The 17,751-nt window shown below is 40.1% G+C and overlaps 1 protein-coding gene across 5 annotated transcripts in view; it reads left to right on the plus strand.

Annotated features, from left to right (window-relative positions):
* INVS (inversin) overlaps positions 1-17,751 on the plus strand; it is a 157,657-nt gene that overhangs the window by 128,881 nt on the left and 11,025 nt on the right. For 4 of the 5 annotated variants that reach the window (XR_013759493.1, XM_079112228.1, XM_079112226.1 and 1 more), the window contains one exon: positions 2,745-3,034. Coding sequence is in view for 4 of the 5 variants with exons in the window: in XM_079112228.1 (XP_078968354.1) it covers positions 2,745-3,034 (290 nt within the window). In the remaining variant the exon portion in view is untranslated. The remainder of the gene's footprint in view (positions 1-2,744; positions 3,035-17,751) is intronic. The other variant, XM_079112227.1, reaches the window with a different exon arrangement.

The raw sequence follows: 17,751 nt of genomic DNA on the forward strand, positions 1-17,751 counted from the left end.
AGACATGTGCATGTGTCTAAAAGGCCAATATTATTCTCTCAAAGCAGCTCAATTCCTTGTGCTGTGTGAAGAGCACAGCTCCCTCTTCCTGCCAGGAGGGAGCTGTTGGGTCGTTAGCAGCACTCCAGTTCACCCAGTGCTTCCACTTTCTCTAGACAGATTACACTGAGTGACGCCTTCTGGTATCCATGTGGGTCCCAGGCACTGATGATGCCAGACTGTCCAGTTAGTATGGTGATCACAGGGCAACACACTCAATGTCGGCAGTTAGTTGGGCTCTAACAAAACCAGGGGCAAATAAAAACATCTGGGCTGTACAGGAGTTAGCCAGGCCCATCTGGCCAAGTTCTCTGCAGTGAGACGTACCAGAAAACTAGATAAGCAAGCCTGGACCCCAGATTAGGGCTTCTCCAAACTGAAAAAATATAACCCAGATGTCTGTCAGCTGAGTCTTCCCTGTCCCTTGAGATCTTAATAGGCTTTGCTTCAGATTCCTGACTGGAGAAGTCTGAATTCTACACCTGTTGGGAGTTCTTGCTTCCATAGCTGGTGTCAGCTCTATAGCTTGTCAGGTTGCTTATAGAAAAGCACTGCTGAGCATGGTAGACCTTACAAAAAATCAGTTCTTATCCCTTACTGTACAGTTAACAGGCTCTCCTGTTCTCTAAAACCTTGCTGCTCAAAGTTTGGTCAGAGGACCAGAAACATCTGTCACCTGGGTGCATGTGGGAAACATAGAATCTTGAGTCCCTCCCCAGATTTGCTACATCAAAATGTTAACAAGATCCCAAGTGATTCAGCCCATTAGAGTTTGAGGAGCAAAGACCCAAGGTCACCTCATCATGGGAGGCTTCCTCCTCTGCCCTGGCCCTGCCTCTGCCACCTCTCACCTTCTCCTTCTCCCCACACCTTCCCTGATCTGGCCACCACCAAGGTCCTAAAGGTCTCCCTTCTACCAGCCCTCAGTCTTGTCCCCAAGCTTATTAGAGTATTTGTCCCAACAAGATTACCTAAGAGGGGCTCTGATACCAGCCAGAGATCAGGATTAAACAATTCTCCATCTCATTAAAAGAAATCCCAAATTTTGTAAAGATAGCTGCCCCCAAACAAACCTCTAAATCAAAACAGGATCCTGAGCTAGCATACAAGTGTTGGACCTGGAAAAACAGGAGAATTTCTTAGGGTCATTTAGTAGTTACTGGCAGAAGCAGAATTAGAAAACTTCTTTTACTTCCCAGCTCGGAGTTCTCTACCCTAACCTAACCACTCTACACTGAATGGGACCTTTAAGAGGCAACCATAGTCTCTCCGTGAACTGTCACTAGGACTCATCTGGGAAGTGGATATATATTGAGTGCCAGCTATGTATCAAAAGTGCTAATCAAAGATCAGAAGTAGCAAAACCAAGCAGGTTTTTCCATATTACCTGTCTTTGCCCAAACTCCTCTTTCAGCCTGAAATCCTCACTCCCCACTCTCTGCCCAGTGGATTTCCACGTATCTTTGATAACTTCTCGATTCCTCCAAATAAAATGTATTCCCACATCTTCTGTTCAGGCACATCGCTATAATAATTCTTCCATAACAGGTTAGGTCTCCGTTTTCCTGGCTGGAAATTCTGGATAGAATGTTTCTCAAGGGACAACCTCAACTCTTTAGTTCTCATTCTGGATCTTCAGTGCCCTGTAGAGAGACTCATAAAATGTTATTTTTATTTCTTCCTATCTTTCCTTTGACAATTCCCTACAAATTAGTGGCATTGACCAAACAAATCCTGCCCTTAGTTCAACCCCTTTGTTCTAAAACTCTGGCCCTTTCTGGCCTAGGCTACCTGGAATCCATCTGCCTTACCCTGCTATCCTTATTTTGAGACCTGGTTTCTCCTACATAGCCCTCTTCTATTCTGTTGCTACTCAAGGGTTGCAGCTCAGCTACCAGCTACTTGTATATGTCTTTTGAAAATTATCCTACCTTCTGGGCCTCATTGCAAAGAAAATGGGTTTGAGTTCTTAGCTAGAGCTCAGGAGCAGTGTTGCATTCTTAGGTGTGTTTTAATCAGTTGGGAGATGATTTGCAAGTGATTTTTTTTTTCATATATTTATTAAGATTTGTCAAGGGTCACCAGGTGTGGTGGCTCACACCTGTAATCCCAGCAGCTCAGGAGGCTGAGCCAGGAGGATCTCGAGTTCAAAGCCAGCCTCAGCAAAAGCAAGGCACTACACAAATCAGTGAGACCCTGTCCCTAAATAAAATACAAAATAGGGCTGGGGATATGGCTCAGTGGTTGAGTACCCCTGAGTTCAATCCTTGGTACCCGAAAAAACCAGAAGATTTGTCAGGGGTCTTTTTCTGATCAGTAGAACACATTTGAGACTATCCCTGTCATTCAGTTGCATTTTGCTGTGCTTCCTGGAATAGGAGGAAAAAGGGTAGAGTTACAAGTAGCTTCAGGATCACACACACACACACACAAGACACACACACTCTGGTCATCTGTCTTGTGTCTCAACAGTGCAAGACTGATCTGTAAGAATCTTTTTGGCTGTGTCACCCTTTGAGGTATATGGTGTGATATAAAAAGAAAGGGTTTTTATCTGAAGAAAAGACTGCTCATGGAAAATGTGAATTTCCAAACCCCTCCTGTGCTGTGGTAGCTCCTCTTAAAATTTCAGTCCCATGCAGGGACAACTGAGCAAATGATACTCTTTTAAACTTTTCTTCTTCCTCTTTGATTTTTCCTTCCAGAAAGCGGGAGGAAGAAAACAAGCGAAAAGAGGCAGAACAACAGAAAGGACAGTTGAGCCCAGATGCCTGCAGACCGCAAGCCCTTCCCTGTCTGCCCAGCCCCATTCTGCAGAATGAGACCAGCAGACAGAGCAGTGCCCCCAGCAAACAGCCTCCTACCAGCCACACAGCCCAGAGCCCTGAGCTGAGAGACAGCAGAGGGTCTCCAGGTGGGTCTCCAGACAAAGCCCCCCAGAAGGAGCCACATGTTTTCTCAGACCTGCAGGAAACAGACTCCAGAAAGTCAAATGGTATGTGTGTAGACTGTTGTCTAATGCCAACCCGTGGATCATGGGCTCTTTTGATTGGCATATTTAGACCATTTACATTTATTATAATTATTAGCACTTAAGTCTGCCATTTTGTGGTTCGTTCGTCTGTTTGTTTCCTATGGTTCTCAGGTCTCCGTTCTCTTTCCTTTCCTTCCTGTGTGTTTCTAGAACATTTTTTAGGATTCCATTTTAATTGGTTTATAATGTTGAATGTTATCCTTTCTATAGTTTTCATAGTGTCAACTCATATGTAACTTGTAATAGTCAACATTTTCCTCCGAGCAATATGTGGAAATCTCACTTCCATTTAGGTAGCTTTACCTTCCCCACTTTTAAATTTCATTGCTTGGGGATCCAATAATGTTATAATTGTTATTTCAATCACCAAGTCCAGAGGAAACTTGGCACAAGCTTCCAAGAGTTCTCTTCCAGTGGAGTCCCACATGGCATACTTAACTCCTTCAGCAATAAACTGTAACAACCAGATTTTTGTCTACCCTGTCTTCCCAGCCCTCAGAATGAGCCCAGTAGATAGAGGGAGCTCCCAGCAAACGGTCTTCTTCCAGTCCCACAGCTCGGGACCCTGGATTAGGAGACAGCAGAGGGAATCCAGAAAAGCTCACTTGAACCTAGAACTCCAGGATTTTAAGCACATTGAGCTACTCATAGGTTAGGGAAAGGTGGAAAACCTCCAGATATCTAAGTGCAAATGCCAACATAGTGAAAAAGGCAAATAATATCAGTATTATTATGAAAACAGTTTCACCTTGTAGATTCTCAGAGAGGGTCTTTGGGATCTCATGATTACTTACTTAATTTAGGGCTTGGACAGCCTGATCTATTTTTCTGGACCCCAATTTTCTTAACTATGAAATGGGTGTATATTCTCATCCCTCCAAGGTAATTATGGATGAAATAAAAAATTGTAGAATACTTGTTATAGCCTATAACCCATAATAGGTCTTTAGTAACTATTATTGTTAAGCCACACTGCTAATTTAACCAAGACTTCTTTCTACATAAAAGTGTACATAAATGACCACAAACATTTCTGGAATATAATGCCATAATCTATGTACAGTGACAGTGTGCCATCCACGTAATACTTAAGGAAGGTGTGATATTTTGTTACATACTTGCTCATTTATTCTTTCATTAATTAGGATTCCATGATGTGACATCCATGTTGAATTTCCTTGAGTTTTTTCCTAGCTTAGGGCCTTTGTAGATGACATTCCCTCTTCCTGCCGTGGGGATACAAAAAGGTCCGTATTCTTCAGATCTCAGGAATGATCTTCCTGTGCTGTGCTCCCATATGTCTCTCATATTTCCCTATTATGCATCTCATCACCTTTCACTGTTCTTACTGGTTTGTCTACATTTTCTACAAGATCACAGATCTGTAAGAGCAGGGTTATTTCAGTCATCTACTGCTGTGTAACATGTGATACTAAAATTCAGTGGCTCAGAACAACAGTTTATTCTCATGATTCTGGGGTTTGGTTGGGCAGTTCCTCTGTGGATTCTATTTGGCCCTACTCGTGAGGCTACATTCGAGACAGCAGCATTGCATGGTCTGAGATAGACTGACTTGAATGTCTGACAGTTGGTGCTGCTGTTAGCTGGAATTCCTTGACTCTGTGTTACCTGGCCTTCCATCTTCCAATAGTGGTCTTCCATCTTGCATAGTGGTCTTTGAATAGCATTCTCAGAAAGCAAAGGCAAAAGCTACAGACCTCTTAAGAAATAGGTTCTAGAATTTGCATGCCACATTCTTTTTTATTTTTATTTTTTATTTGTTCTTTTTAGATAGACATGACAGTACAGTGAATTTTGACATATTATACATACATGGAATATAACTTATTCTAATTAGGATCCCATTCTTGTGATTGTACATGATGTGGAGTTGCACTAGTCATGTATTCATATATGAACATAGAAAAGTTATGTCCAATTCATTCTACTGTCTTTCCTATTCCCATTCCCCTCCCTTCTCTTCATTCTCCTTTGTCTAATCAATTAACGTCTGTTGTCCCTAACCCCTTGCTATGTGTTAGCATCTTCATGTCAGAGGAAACATTTAGCCTTTGGCTTTTGGGATTGGCTTATTTTGCTTAGCATGATAGTCTCCAACTCCATCCATTTACCAGCAAAAGTCATAAAAGTCATTCTTTTTCATGCTGAGTATTGTGTATATATACATTTTCTTTGCCCATTCATCTGTTGAAGGGCACCTAGGTTGGTTCCTCAGCTTGGCTATTGTGAATTGGGCTGCTATAAACTTTGATGTGGCTTGCATGACACATTCTATTGATAAAAGCAAGTATGAAACCATCCCGGACTGATGTAGAGAAATAGATTCCATCTTTGTGTATATGGAAGGAATTTTTGGCTATCAAACAATCTATCAGAGTACCTTTTTGATCATAGATTATTCACATGTTTCCCAAACCAAAGTATTCTTACCCTTATCTAAGGCCTCCCCAAATCTCATCCCAAGTTGAAGTCCAGACGTGGTTCAGGTTCACCAGAAAAATAACGTGTACCAAAAGTACACATTATCAGTCCTCCCGCACCCAGCAAGCAATGGTGAGTCAAGAACAGAATAACCACAGTGGACACATCTGCTCCTGAAAGGGTGGGCCAGGAGGCATATAGCAGCAGCAGCCACTAGTGCACAGCCAGGTTTGTAGCTGAATAGCTTTACCTGCTTGTTTCCTGACTAGGAAATTTGGGCCCTAGAGGCTTCTTTTTCATTGAATTGTCTCACAATTTCAAGTTGGTGCTGTTCTCAGTGATACTATTATCTCAAAAACTTTGAGTTTCCTGTGAAGGATTCACTCCATGTTCCAAAAAATGACATTCATAATTATGTTTCAAACTTCTTTTCTAGTTTGAGTGGCTCAGATTTCTGTGGGAAAATACCCTGGAAATTCTTTAAAATTCTTTTGTGTAGCTGAGAAGGTCTACTATGCACCACTTTAAGTATTTTTTTTAATTTTTATTTATTTTTATTGTAAACAAATGGGATACATGTTGTTTCTTTTTGTACATTAAGTAACAGCATACCATTTGCATAATCATACATTTACATAGGGTAATGATGTTTGATTCATTCCGTTATTTTTTCCTTCCCCCAACCCCTCCCACCCCTCTTTTCCCTCTATACAGTCCCTCTTTCCTCCAATCTTGCCCACCTCCCACCCCCCATTACGTGTCATCATCCGCTTATCAGCGAGATCATTCGTCCTTTGGTTTTTTGAGATTGGTTTATCTCACTTAAGATGATATTCTCCAATTTCATCCATTTGCCTGCAAATGCCATAGTTTTATTATTCTTTATAGCTGAGTAATATTCCATTGTATATATATACCACAGTTTCTTTATCCATTCATCAATTGAAGGGCATCTAGGTTGGTTCCACAGTCTGGCTATTGTGAATTGAGCAGCTATGAACATTGATGTGGCTGTATCTCTGTAGTAGGCTGATTTTAAGTCCTTTGGGTATAGGCCGAAGAGTGGGATAGCTGGGTCAAATGGTAGGTCCATTCCAAGTTTTCTAAGGAATCTTCACACTGCTTTCCAGAGTGGCTGCACTAATTTGCATCCCCACCAGCAATGTATGAGTGTACCTTTTTCCCCACATCCTCTCCAACACCTATTGTTGCTTGTATTCTTGATAATCACCATTCTAATTGGGGTGAGATGGAATCGTAGTGTAGTTTTGATTTGTATTTCTCTTATTACTAAAGATGGTGAACATTTTTTCATATGTTTGTTGATTGCTTGTAGATCTTCTGTGAAGCATCTGTTCATATCCGTAGACCATTTGTTGATTGAGTTATTTGTATTCTTCATGTAGAGTTTTTTGAATTCTTTATATATTCTGAAAATTACTGTTCTATCTGAAGTATGAGTGGCAAAGATATTCTCCCACTCTGTAGGCGCTCTCTTCGCATTGCTGATAGTTTCCTTTGCTGAGAGAAAGCTATTTAGTTTGAATCTATCCCAGTTGTTGATTCTTGCTTTTATTTCTTGTGCTATGGGAGTCCTGTTAAGGAAGTCTGATCCTAAGCCAACAAGTTGAAGATTTGGACCTACTTTTTCCTCTATAAGATGCAGGGTCTCTGGTCTGATTTCAAGGTCCTTGATCCATTGTGAGTTGAGTTCTGTGCAGGGTGAGAGATAGCGGTTTAGTTTCATTCTGATGCATGTGGATTTCCAGTTTTCCCAGCACCATTGTTTGAAGAGGCTATCTTTTCTCCATTGCATATTTTTGGCACTTTTGACTAGTATTAGAAAATTGTATTTATTTGGGTTTTTGTCCGTGTCCTCTATTCTGTACCATTGATCTTCCTGTCTATTTTGGTGCCAATACCATGCTGTTTTTGTTACTGTTGCTTTGTAGTATAGTTGAAGGTCTGATATTTCGATACCCCCTGTTTCATCCTTCGTGCTAAGATTGCTTTAGCTATTCTGGGTTTCTTATTCTTCCAGATGAATTTCATGATTGCTTGCTCTATTTCTGTAAGGTACATCATTCAGATTTTAATTGGAATTGCATTGAATCTGTATAGCACTTTAGATAGTATGGCCATTTTGACAATATTAATTCTGCCTATCCAAGAACATGGGAGATCTTTCCATCTTCTAAGGACTTCCTCAATTTCTTTCTTCAATGTTTTGTAGTTTTCATTGTAGAGATCTTTTACCTCTTTGGTTAGATTGATGCCCAAGGTTTTTTTTTTTTTTTTTTTTTTTTTGAGGCTATTGCAAATGGAGTTGTTTTCCTCATTTCCCTTTCAGCTGTTTCGTCGCTTGCATATAAAAATGCTTTAGATTTATGCATGTTGATTTTATAGCCTGCTATTTTGCTAAATTCATTGATGAGGTCTAGAAGTTTTCTGGAGGAGTTTTTTGGATCCTCTAAATATAGAATCATGTCATCAGCAAAGAGTGACAGTTTAAGTTCCTCTTTTCCTATTCGTATCCCTTTAATTTCTTTAGTCTGCCTAATTGCTCTGGCTAGAGTTTCAAGGACAATGTTGAATAGAAGTGGTGAAAGAGGACATCCCTGTCTTGTTCCCGTTTTTAAAGGGAATGGTTTTAGTTTTTCTCCATTACGAATGATGTTGGCTATGGGCTTAGCATAAATAGCCTTTACAATGTTCAGGTATGTTCCTACTATCCCTATTTTTTCTAGTGTTTTGAGCATGAAGGGGTGTTGTATTTTGTCAAACGCTTTTTCTGCATCAATTGAAATAACCATATGATTCTTATCCTTAAGTCTATTGACATGATGGATTACGTTTATTGATTTACGGATGTTGAACCATCCTTGCATTCCAGGGATGAACCTCACTTGATCATGGTGCACGATTCTCTTAATATGTTTTTGGATATGGTTTGCCAATATTTTGTTAAGGATCTTTGCATCTATATTCATCAGGGATATTGGTCTAAAATTTTCTTTCCTTGATATGTCTTTTCCTGGTTTGAGTATGAGGGTGATATTAGCTTCATAGAATGAGTTTGGTAGGGTACCCTCTTCTTCTATTTCCCGGAATACTTTGAGAAATATTGGAATGAGATCTTCTTTGAAGGTCTTGTAGAACTCAGCTAAGAATCCATTTGGTCCTGGGCTTCTTGGATGGTAGGTTTTTAATGGCTTCTTCTATTTCATTACTTGATATTGATCTGTTTAAATTGTGTATGTCCTCCTGGTTCAGTTTGGGAGGAGCATATGTCACTAGAAATTTGTCAATGTCTTCGGTAGTTTCTATTTTGCTGGAATACAGATTTTCAAAATAGCTTCTCATTATGTTCTGTATCTCAGTGGTGTCTATCGTGATATTTCCTTTTTCATCAAGAATTTTAGTAATTTGAGTTTTCTCTCTCCTTCTGTTTGTTAGTGTGGCTAAGGGTTTGTCTATTTTGTTTACTTTCTCAAAGAACCAACTGTTTGTTTTGTCAATTTTTTGAATTGTTTCTTTTGATTCAATTTCATTGATTTCAGCTCTGATTTTAATGATTTCCTGTCTTCTACTACTTTTGCTGTTATTCTGTTCTTCTTTTTCTAGGGCTTTGAGTTGTAATGTTAGGTCATTTAGTTGTTGACTTCTCATTCTTTTCTGGAATGCACTCCATGCCATGAATTTTCCTGTTAGTACCACTTTCACAGTGTCCCAGAGATTTTGATATGTTTATCGTCGTTCTCATTGACCTCTAAGAATTTTTTTATCTCCTCCCTGATGTTTTTTGTTATCCATGTTTCATTCAATAGCATATTATTTAGTCTCCAGGTGTTAATTTCTGTTTTTTTATTTTGTCATTGATTTCTACTCTCAGTCCATTATGATCTGATAGAACACAAGGCAGTATCTATTTTTTTGCATTTCCTAAGGGCTGCTTTGTGGCATAACATATGGTCTATTTTTGAGAAGGTTCCATGTGCTTCTGAGAAGAAAGTGAATCCGCTTGTTGATGGATGGAATATTCTGTGTATATCTATTAAGTCTAGGTTATTGATTGTGTTATTGAGTTCTATGGTTTCTTTGGTTGGTTTTTGTTTGGAAGATCTATCTAGTGGTGACAGTGGTGCGTTAAAGTCACCCAGAATGATTGTGTTGTTGTCTATGTAATTCCTGAAATTGAGAAGGATTTGTTTGATGTACAGGGATGCACCATTGTTTGGGGCATAAATATTTACTATCATTATGTCTTCCTGATTTATGGTTCCCTGAAGGAATATGAAATGTCCTTCTTTATCCCTTCTGACTAACTTTGGCTTGAAGTCCACTTCATCTGATATAAGGATGGAAACCCCTGCTTTTTTACTGAGTTGATGGGTGTGGTAGGTTTTTTCCCATCCTTTCACCTTTAGTCTGTGGATGTCTTTTTCTATGAGATGAGTCTCTTGCAGGCAGCATATTGTTGGGTCTTTCTTTTTAATCCATTCTGCCAGTCTATGTCTTTTGATTGATGAGTTTAGGCCATTAATGTTCACGATTATTATTGAAAGGTGATTTGTATTCCCAGTCATTTGGTTTATTTTTGGTTTTTAAGTTTCTCCTTTGAGTGGTTTTTCTCTAAGGTAGTTCCTCCCTTTGCTGACCTACATAGTTGTTTTTCATTTCCTCCTCATGGAATATTTTGTTGAGAACATTCTGTAGTGAAGGATTTCTATTTGTAAATTCTTTTAACTTTTGTTTATCATGGAAGAATTTTATTTCATCTTCAAATCTGAAGGTTAGTTTTGCTGGGTATAGGATTCTTGGTTGGCAACCATGTTCTTTCAGAGTTTGAAATATGTTGTTCCAGGCCCTTCTAGCTTTTAGAGTCTGGGTTGAGAAGTCGGCTGCTATCCATATTGGTCTCCCCCTATATGTAATCTGATGCTTTTCTCTCGCGGCCTTCAAAATCCTATCTTTATTTTGAATGTTAGGCATTTTCATTATAATGTGCCTTGGTGTGGACCTGTTGTGATTCTATGCATTTGATGTTTAAGCCTCTTGTATTTGATTTTCCATTTCATTCTTCAGGTTTGGGAAATTTTCTGATATTATTTCATTGAATAGGTTGTTCATTCCTTTGGTTTGTATCTCTGTGCCTTCCTCAATCCCAATAATTCTTAAATTTGGTCTTTTCATGATGTCCCATAGTTCTTGGAGATTCTGTTCATGATTTCTTACCATCTTCTCTGTTTGGACAACTTTATTTTCAAGATTACATATTTTGTCTTCATTGTCTGAGGTTCTGTCTTCCAAGTGATCTAGTTTTTGGTGATTCTTTCCATTGAGTTTTTTATTTGGTTTATTGTTTCCTTCATTTCAAGGATTTCCGTTTGGTTTTTTTGAGAATCTCTATCTCTTTGTTGAAATGATCTTTTGCTTCCTGCAGGTACGCTTTCACCTTATTGGTATTATCATTCATTGCCTGCATTTGCTTTCTTATCTCATCCTTTGCTTTGTGAATCATCTTAATCATGTATAATCTGAAGTCCTTTTCTGACATTTCTTCTAACATACTGTCATTAGATTCTATTAATATAGAACCTAGATTTCTTTGGATCATTTTCTTCCTTTGTTTTTTTCATGTTGTTCATGTATCTTCCCCGCTAGTAGTGTAGATCTGGGGTATTGCAGATTTCCCCCTATGGGCTTATAGTGGCCCTATAGGTTTCCAAAACCCCTTTTTTAAGGGGAAATCAATATTAGCAGTGCCCAACTCAGACACTAGGCAATCCTAGACCAAATAGGCCCTATGAGGACAATAACAAAATTGTCATAATAAACAGAATGAGTTCAAATATTATCTTCAGGCTCGGGAGATACCTCAGCTGGTAGAGTGCTTGCCTCACAAGCACAAGGCCCTGAGTTCAGAAAAAAAAAAAAAAAATATTATCTTCAGTAAAACAAACAGATTTGCAATAAGGTCTGCAGATTCTAATGGAAGACAAAGAGGATACAGAGAGATGTAGAATGTCACTGTTAATGGGATAAGAAAAGAATATACAGAAGTTGTAGATAATAGAAAGGGTGAGAGTGTAATCAAAAGAAATTGGATGTTAGCATGCAAAAAAGGGAGAAAGAGACCTGAGGGAACAGGTAAACAAAAGGAAAAGAGAGCAAGAAAAGTAAAGAAATAATAACTTAAATTTTTTCAATAAGGAGAAAAAAGAAAATCTACAGTATAACAGTCATATAGTAATGAAACCTCCCAGTGTTCAGTAGCCTGATGCATGAGAGGTACCTGACAATGAGCTTCAAGCCTCCAGCAGGTATCTCAGGATGGGATTTGCCCCACCCAAAAGTCGGGGCTATGGCTTCCAGGATTATCCAAGATGGCCGCTCTGGCTTCGAAATGTGTTGGCAAATGGGGAGCTGCAGCTCAGGGGTGGACGTGGTCAGCTGGAGGTCCTGGAGGCGGGATGCAGTTGGTCAGGCAGGGGTCCTGGGTGTCAGGTGTGTTTGGTGTGATTGCGGGATCCTGGAGGCCAGGTGCAATCAGGCGGTCTGGGTTCTCCGTTGTAGGGCGCAGTCAGTTGGTCTGGGGGTCCTGGTGGCAGGGAGCAGTCAGTTGATGTGAGGGCCCCAGAGGCAGGGAGTGATCGGTTGGGCTGAGAGATCCTGGAGACAGGGCTCAGTCAGTCCAGCCAGGGATCCTAAGGGGCCTGTCTGTTGTCTCAAAATGGCGGCAGCCACGTGTAATCAGACCTGCAGGTACTGTGACAGAGAACTTCCAGGCAACAGCAGGCAGCTGGTGCTCCACTGGTGGTCGGCGATCAGTTTGCTGACTGTTGTCGGACGATCGGGAGGTGAACCTCGTGCATTGGGTGATGGATAGGTGTAAGGCAGGCGATGGACAGGCAAGAGGCAGGCAAATGGCAGATGATTGACGCCTGACAGTGAGCAATCTGCACTCAAAAAAGGTGTCGATATGCTGGCAGACTGCAGGTGATCACAGCAGACAAATGGGGTAAACACCAGGAGATGGATAAGCAGCAAAAACTACTTTAAATATTTTTGAGGTCTTAATAAAGGGTTGCATAGCCACACTCTTGATTCAATCTTTATCCTGAGGCCACATCTCATTATGAGACTCTTTTGCTGGCAGGAAAAAATCAAAATGTTGAACAGTTTTAATTTTTATTTTATACCCAGAACATCCTGAAATCTCCTATTTTCTCCAATCTACTTGCAAACAGAGTGATATATTCTTTATCTCTTTCAATTGTCATCTGCTCTTGATATTTCTTCAACATGCCAGTAGGAAGTCTCCTGAGCCATATCTACAAGTTCATTAGGATATCTTCTATTTTCTGTATCACTGCAGGTGGTAATTTTGCTGGTTATTCTTCCACTGGATAACAAGGTTCACCTCTCTCCAGTTTCCAGTAGCAATTTCATTAACAGTCTCTTCACACTGAACAATCCCAAAGTCACTCTCAGGGGTTTTGTTGGGACAATACCTCTCCCCCAAACTAAGTAATGTTGAAAAACAACAGCTTATTATTTCTCACATTTCTGTGGGTCAGCTGAGCAGTTCCTCTGCTGGGTCACCTGGGCTCACTCATGCGGCTGCTGCAGAATTGACAGCTGGGAAGTCCAAGATGGCCTCCTCTGGCAGTTAGTGCTGGCTGATGGCTGAGGTGCCTCAATTCTCCTCTGCGTGGCCTTTCACTCTCCAGTAGATTAGACCATCCTCCTTACAAACTGTTCTCAACCAGCGTTCAGAGAAGGCAGAATCTGCAAGGCCTTGTGAGGCTTAGACTCCAGAACTTTTGTGGTCTTTTCTACCACATTCTATTGATCAGAGCAAGTCACAACACCAGTCCACATTCAGGGGAATGAAGAAATATGCTGTACCTCTGGATGGTGTATGTACTAAAATCACATCAGAAAGGCACATACACATTAGGATGGTCATTAAACAATCTGTCATAAGAGGCAATACAACACATCTCTTACTTCTTATCCCTAGCACCTTACAGGGTGTCTGGCACACAGGAAATAAATATTTGTTGAATTTATAGTTGGATGATACTAGGTAGGTACTGGAGATTCAGAGATGAAATGCAGGTTGTTAAACATAAGACAAAAAGTATTTATAGGGCATAGTTATGTTTTCAACTGTTCTTTTCAGAATCCAATTTTCTTTTTTTGGGGGGGGGATACATGTTGTTTCTGTTTGTACATGGAGTAACAGCATATCGTTTGCATATTCATACATTTACATCTTTAGTAATAAGAGAAATGCAAATCAAAACTACACTAAGATTCCATCTCACCCCAATTAGAATGGCGATTATCAAGAATACAAGCAACAATAGGTGTTGGAAAGGATGTAGGGAAAAAGATACACTCATACATTGCTGGTGGGAGTGCAAATTAGTGCAGCCACTCTGGAAAGCAGTGTGAAGATTCCTTAGAAAACTTGGAATGGACCTACCATTTGACCCAGCTATCCCACTCCTCGGCCTATACCCAAAGGACTTAAAATCAGCATACTACAGTGATACAGCCACATCAATGTTCATAGCTGCTCAATTCACAATAGCCAGACTGTGGAACCAACCTAGATGCCCTTCAATTGATGAATGGATAAAGAAACTGTGGTATATATATACAATGGAATATTATTCAGCTATAAAGAATAATAAAATTATGGCATTTGCAGGCTAATGGATGAAATTGGAGAATATCATGTTAAGTGAGATAAGCCAATCTCAAAAATCCAAAAGAGGAATGATCTCACTGATAAGCGGATGATGACACGTAATGGGGGGTGGGAGGTGGGCAAGATTGGAGGAAGGAGGAACTGTATAGAGAGAAAAGAGAGGTGGGAAGGGTGGGGGGGAAGGAAAAAAAATAACGGAATGAATCAAACATCATTATTCTATGTAAATTTATGAATATGCAAATGATATGCTGTTACTCCATATACAGAATCCAATTTTTTGACCAAGATTTGCTTCTGCTCAAACACTAAATCACTTATGTATGCATTCATTTAATAGATAAGTTTTTGAGGCCACACTGTGTGCCAGCTCTACTAAATTATCAATTACGATCAAAGATCATGCTATGAGCTTCTTTCCTACAGCAGTGAGCACAACATTGGTAACATGGAGTTTACTCTCTATCCCAAGAATTATGTTTAATCCCTATAACTTCAAGCAGACAGTGCTAAACATCCTAATCCTATGCTCTACAGATTGGGGAATGGGAATAATTTCAGGCTTTTTACAATGACATAGGGTAATGGTGATTCATGTTATCCTTATTATAAAACACCTTGAGATAGTCACACTGCAAAGCCAATCAGATCTACTGTGGACCTGATGCCATTCTAATGGTGTGGCCTCACATCCTGAAAAAAACATGCTGTTTCAATTTCTAGTGACCAGTCCTTTTGTCCTTTACACCGATATTCAACTTCCTCAAGGTGATCTGGTGGACAAGTTTACAGTGATTTTTCAAGCCAAGGATTCGTGAAATGAATTTAATGGATTAGACCAGACTCAAGTATTTTTATTTTGTTGATAGAAAATATCAAAGTATAACACACACACACGTGTAAGAGTGCATTTGGGTGTGGGTGTGTGTGTGTGTGTGTGTGTGTGTGTGTGTGTGTGTGTGTGTGTGCATGCATTTGAGTACATTGGGACACAATGTAAGATTTATTTCTTGATATAGATCATTTTCAAAAATGTTTGAAGGTTTCTGTTCTAGAACAACTCTGAGGCAGGGGAGCTTCTCACTCATTTGGGGGCAGGAAGTGATACCCTGAATAATGGACTTTAGCAAAGAACCACATTCAGATATGCAAACAAGGTCTCAAAACAACCCAGAACCCAGACTTTGTGGAACAGCTGAAGGACAGGAGGCTAATGAAACCAATATGGTTATAAGAAAAAGGAGCTCCAGTCCCATGGACAGCCTTTATCCTCATCATCTGCCTAAAAGGCCACAGTACAAAGGAAAACAGGGAGATGCTTCTAGGAATCAAGCGCTGACTGCAGCATCTCTTAGCATGGTATTCCCAGAAAACCCCAGCACCATTGGACAAAGGACATTCCAATGCACATTGTATTTGGCCCCATAAGGAAGGGTTATAGCTGCTTCAACTGATCAGGGATCAAGAGTATACACTTTGAGGGGTGGGTATCCCAGCAAGAATCTAGAGACAGGAAATAACTACCACTTCTTTTTCTCTTTCATCCAGTCTCACAGAGAATGTTAGAGTTGAGGGTCTTTGCAGAGCATCCAGGGCACAGCCTAATCCAAACAAGGCAGGAATCCATGGGCAGGGGGCGATATCTGATGTAATGTTTAGGGAGATGGCTGTGGCTGAGTGGGATATATTTGAGGGACCAGATAGGGTCTGTACTAATATAGTAGCAGCACAGTGAAGAATCAAGGATGGTCTTGAGAGTAGAATTGAGGTGACTTGGTAGCAGATTGCTTGTGGGAGGTGGTGAGATAAAGTTGCTTTTGAGTCAGTGTGCTCTTCAGGAGTCTGAGGATAAGCTCACTGTGCCAGTCCTGGTGTTTTCTTATTCTCAACCATATGGACAGTCGGAACTGGTGGGTGTGACTGGTATGAGTACAAGTGGATCCTTATGCTTGGTACATGTACAATGGCTGAGGCAGCAAATTCGCTTACCATCTATGCACTAAAGATTTCCTGACCTCCCTTGTTCCAGTTATGCATATTCAGTTATTTACTTATGTCCTCACTTGGGCATCTCAAGCACATCTCAACCTATTTAAGATAAAACAAATGTATAATGACGTGGATCGACCATTACAGTATTATACTTAGTAATTTCACTATGAAAAAGTTCTCTGTGTTCCACATACTCATTCTTCCCTCTCTCCTAAAACCGCTGACAATTGATCTTTTTCACCGTGTCCAAAATTTTGCCTTTTACAGATCATCAGTTTGAATCATACAGCATGTTTTAGTCAGCTTTTTCGTTGCTGTGACTAAAGGATCTGACTAGAACAATTTTAGGGGAGGAAAAGTTTATTTGAGGGCTGACAATAACAAAGTTCTCAATCCATAGACTGCCGGCTCCATTCCTCAGGGCTCCAGGTGAGAGGAACATCATGGCAGAAGAGTGTGGCAGAGGGAAGTGGCTTACGTGGTGATCAGGAAGCAGAGAGGTCTTCACTCGCCAGATACAAATATATACCCAAAGCTACACCCCAACTCCCACCTCCTCCAGCCACACCCTACCATTTCAGTTACTACTCAGCTAACCCCTATCGGGGGATTAAATCACTGATTGGGTTAAGACTCTTAAAACTCAATCATTTCTCCTCTGAACCTTCTTGCAATCGTCTCGCATGTGAGCTTTTGGGGGACACCTTACATCTAAACCATAACACAGCATGTGACCTTGCCTTCTTTTGTTTAGTAGTATGCATTTAATGTTCCTCCATGTCTTTTCATAGCTTGACATCTCATTTCTTCTTTTAGTGTTGTGTAGTGTTCCATTGTCTGGAGGTGCCATGGTATATTTATCCATCTCTCTGTTGAAAAACATCTTGACTGCCTCCAAGTTTGGGCCATTAAGTATAAAGCTGCTCTAAACATTCCTGTGCAGGTTGTGTGAACAAAAGTTTTCAACTTCTTTGGATAAAGACCAAGGAAGATAATTGCTGGATCTTGTAATAAGAGCATGTTAGCTTTGCAGGAAACTACCAAACTCTTCTTTCAAAGTGGCTGAATCATTTTTCACTCCTACCAGTAATAAATGAAGTTCCTGTGGCCCCACATTCCTACCAGCATTTGCTATTGCCAGTGTTCTGGGTTTTTACCATCCTACTAGGTGTATAATTGTATCTTGTTTTAATTACTTTCCACCCTTTCCCACACTCCCCACATAGGAAATCAGTCTGTTTCACTGCTAGTTTATGCTATCTATATTTCTTTTGCACAAGTAAGTACATATGGATATTTTTTACCTTCCCTTCTTTCTCACATGAAGAGTAGCATAGTTTATTCTCTTGCACTTAAGAATGGTTATTTTGAAGTCTCTTTCTGAAAACATTATTTGGATAACCTGTTTCATTATTCATTCTCATTCTCGCCCTCTCTTTTGTTGCCTTATCTTCTCGTGAGCCCATATATTTTTGATTTAGTGCCAAACATTAAATATAAAAAACTATAGAAATGACTTGAG

The sequence above is a fragment of the Sciurus vulgaris genome (genome assembly GCF_902686455.1).
Source record: "Sciurus vulgaris genome assembly, chromosome: 15".
Taxonomy (NCBI): domain Eukaryota; kingdom Metazoa; phylum Chordata; class Mammalia; order Rodentia; family Sciuridae; genus Sciurus; species Sciurus vulgaris.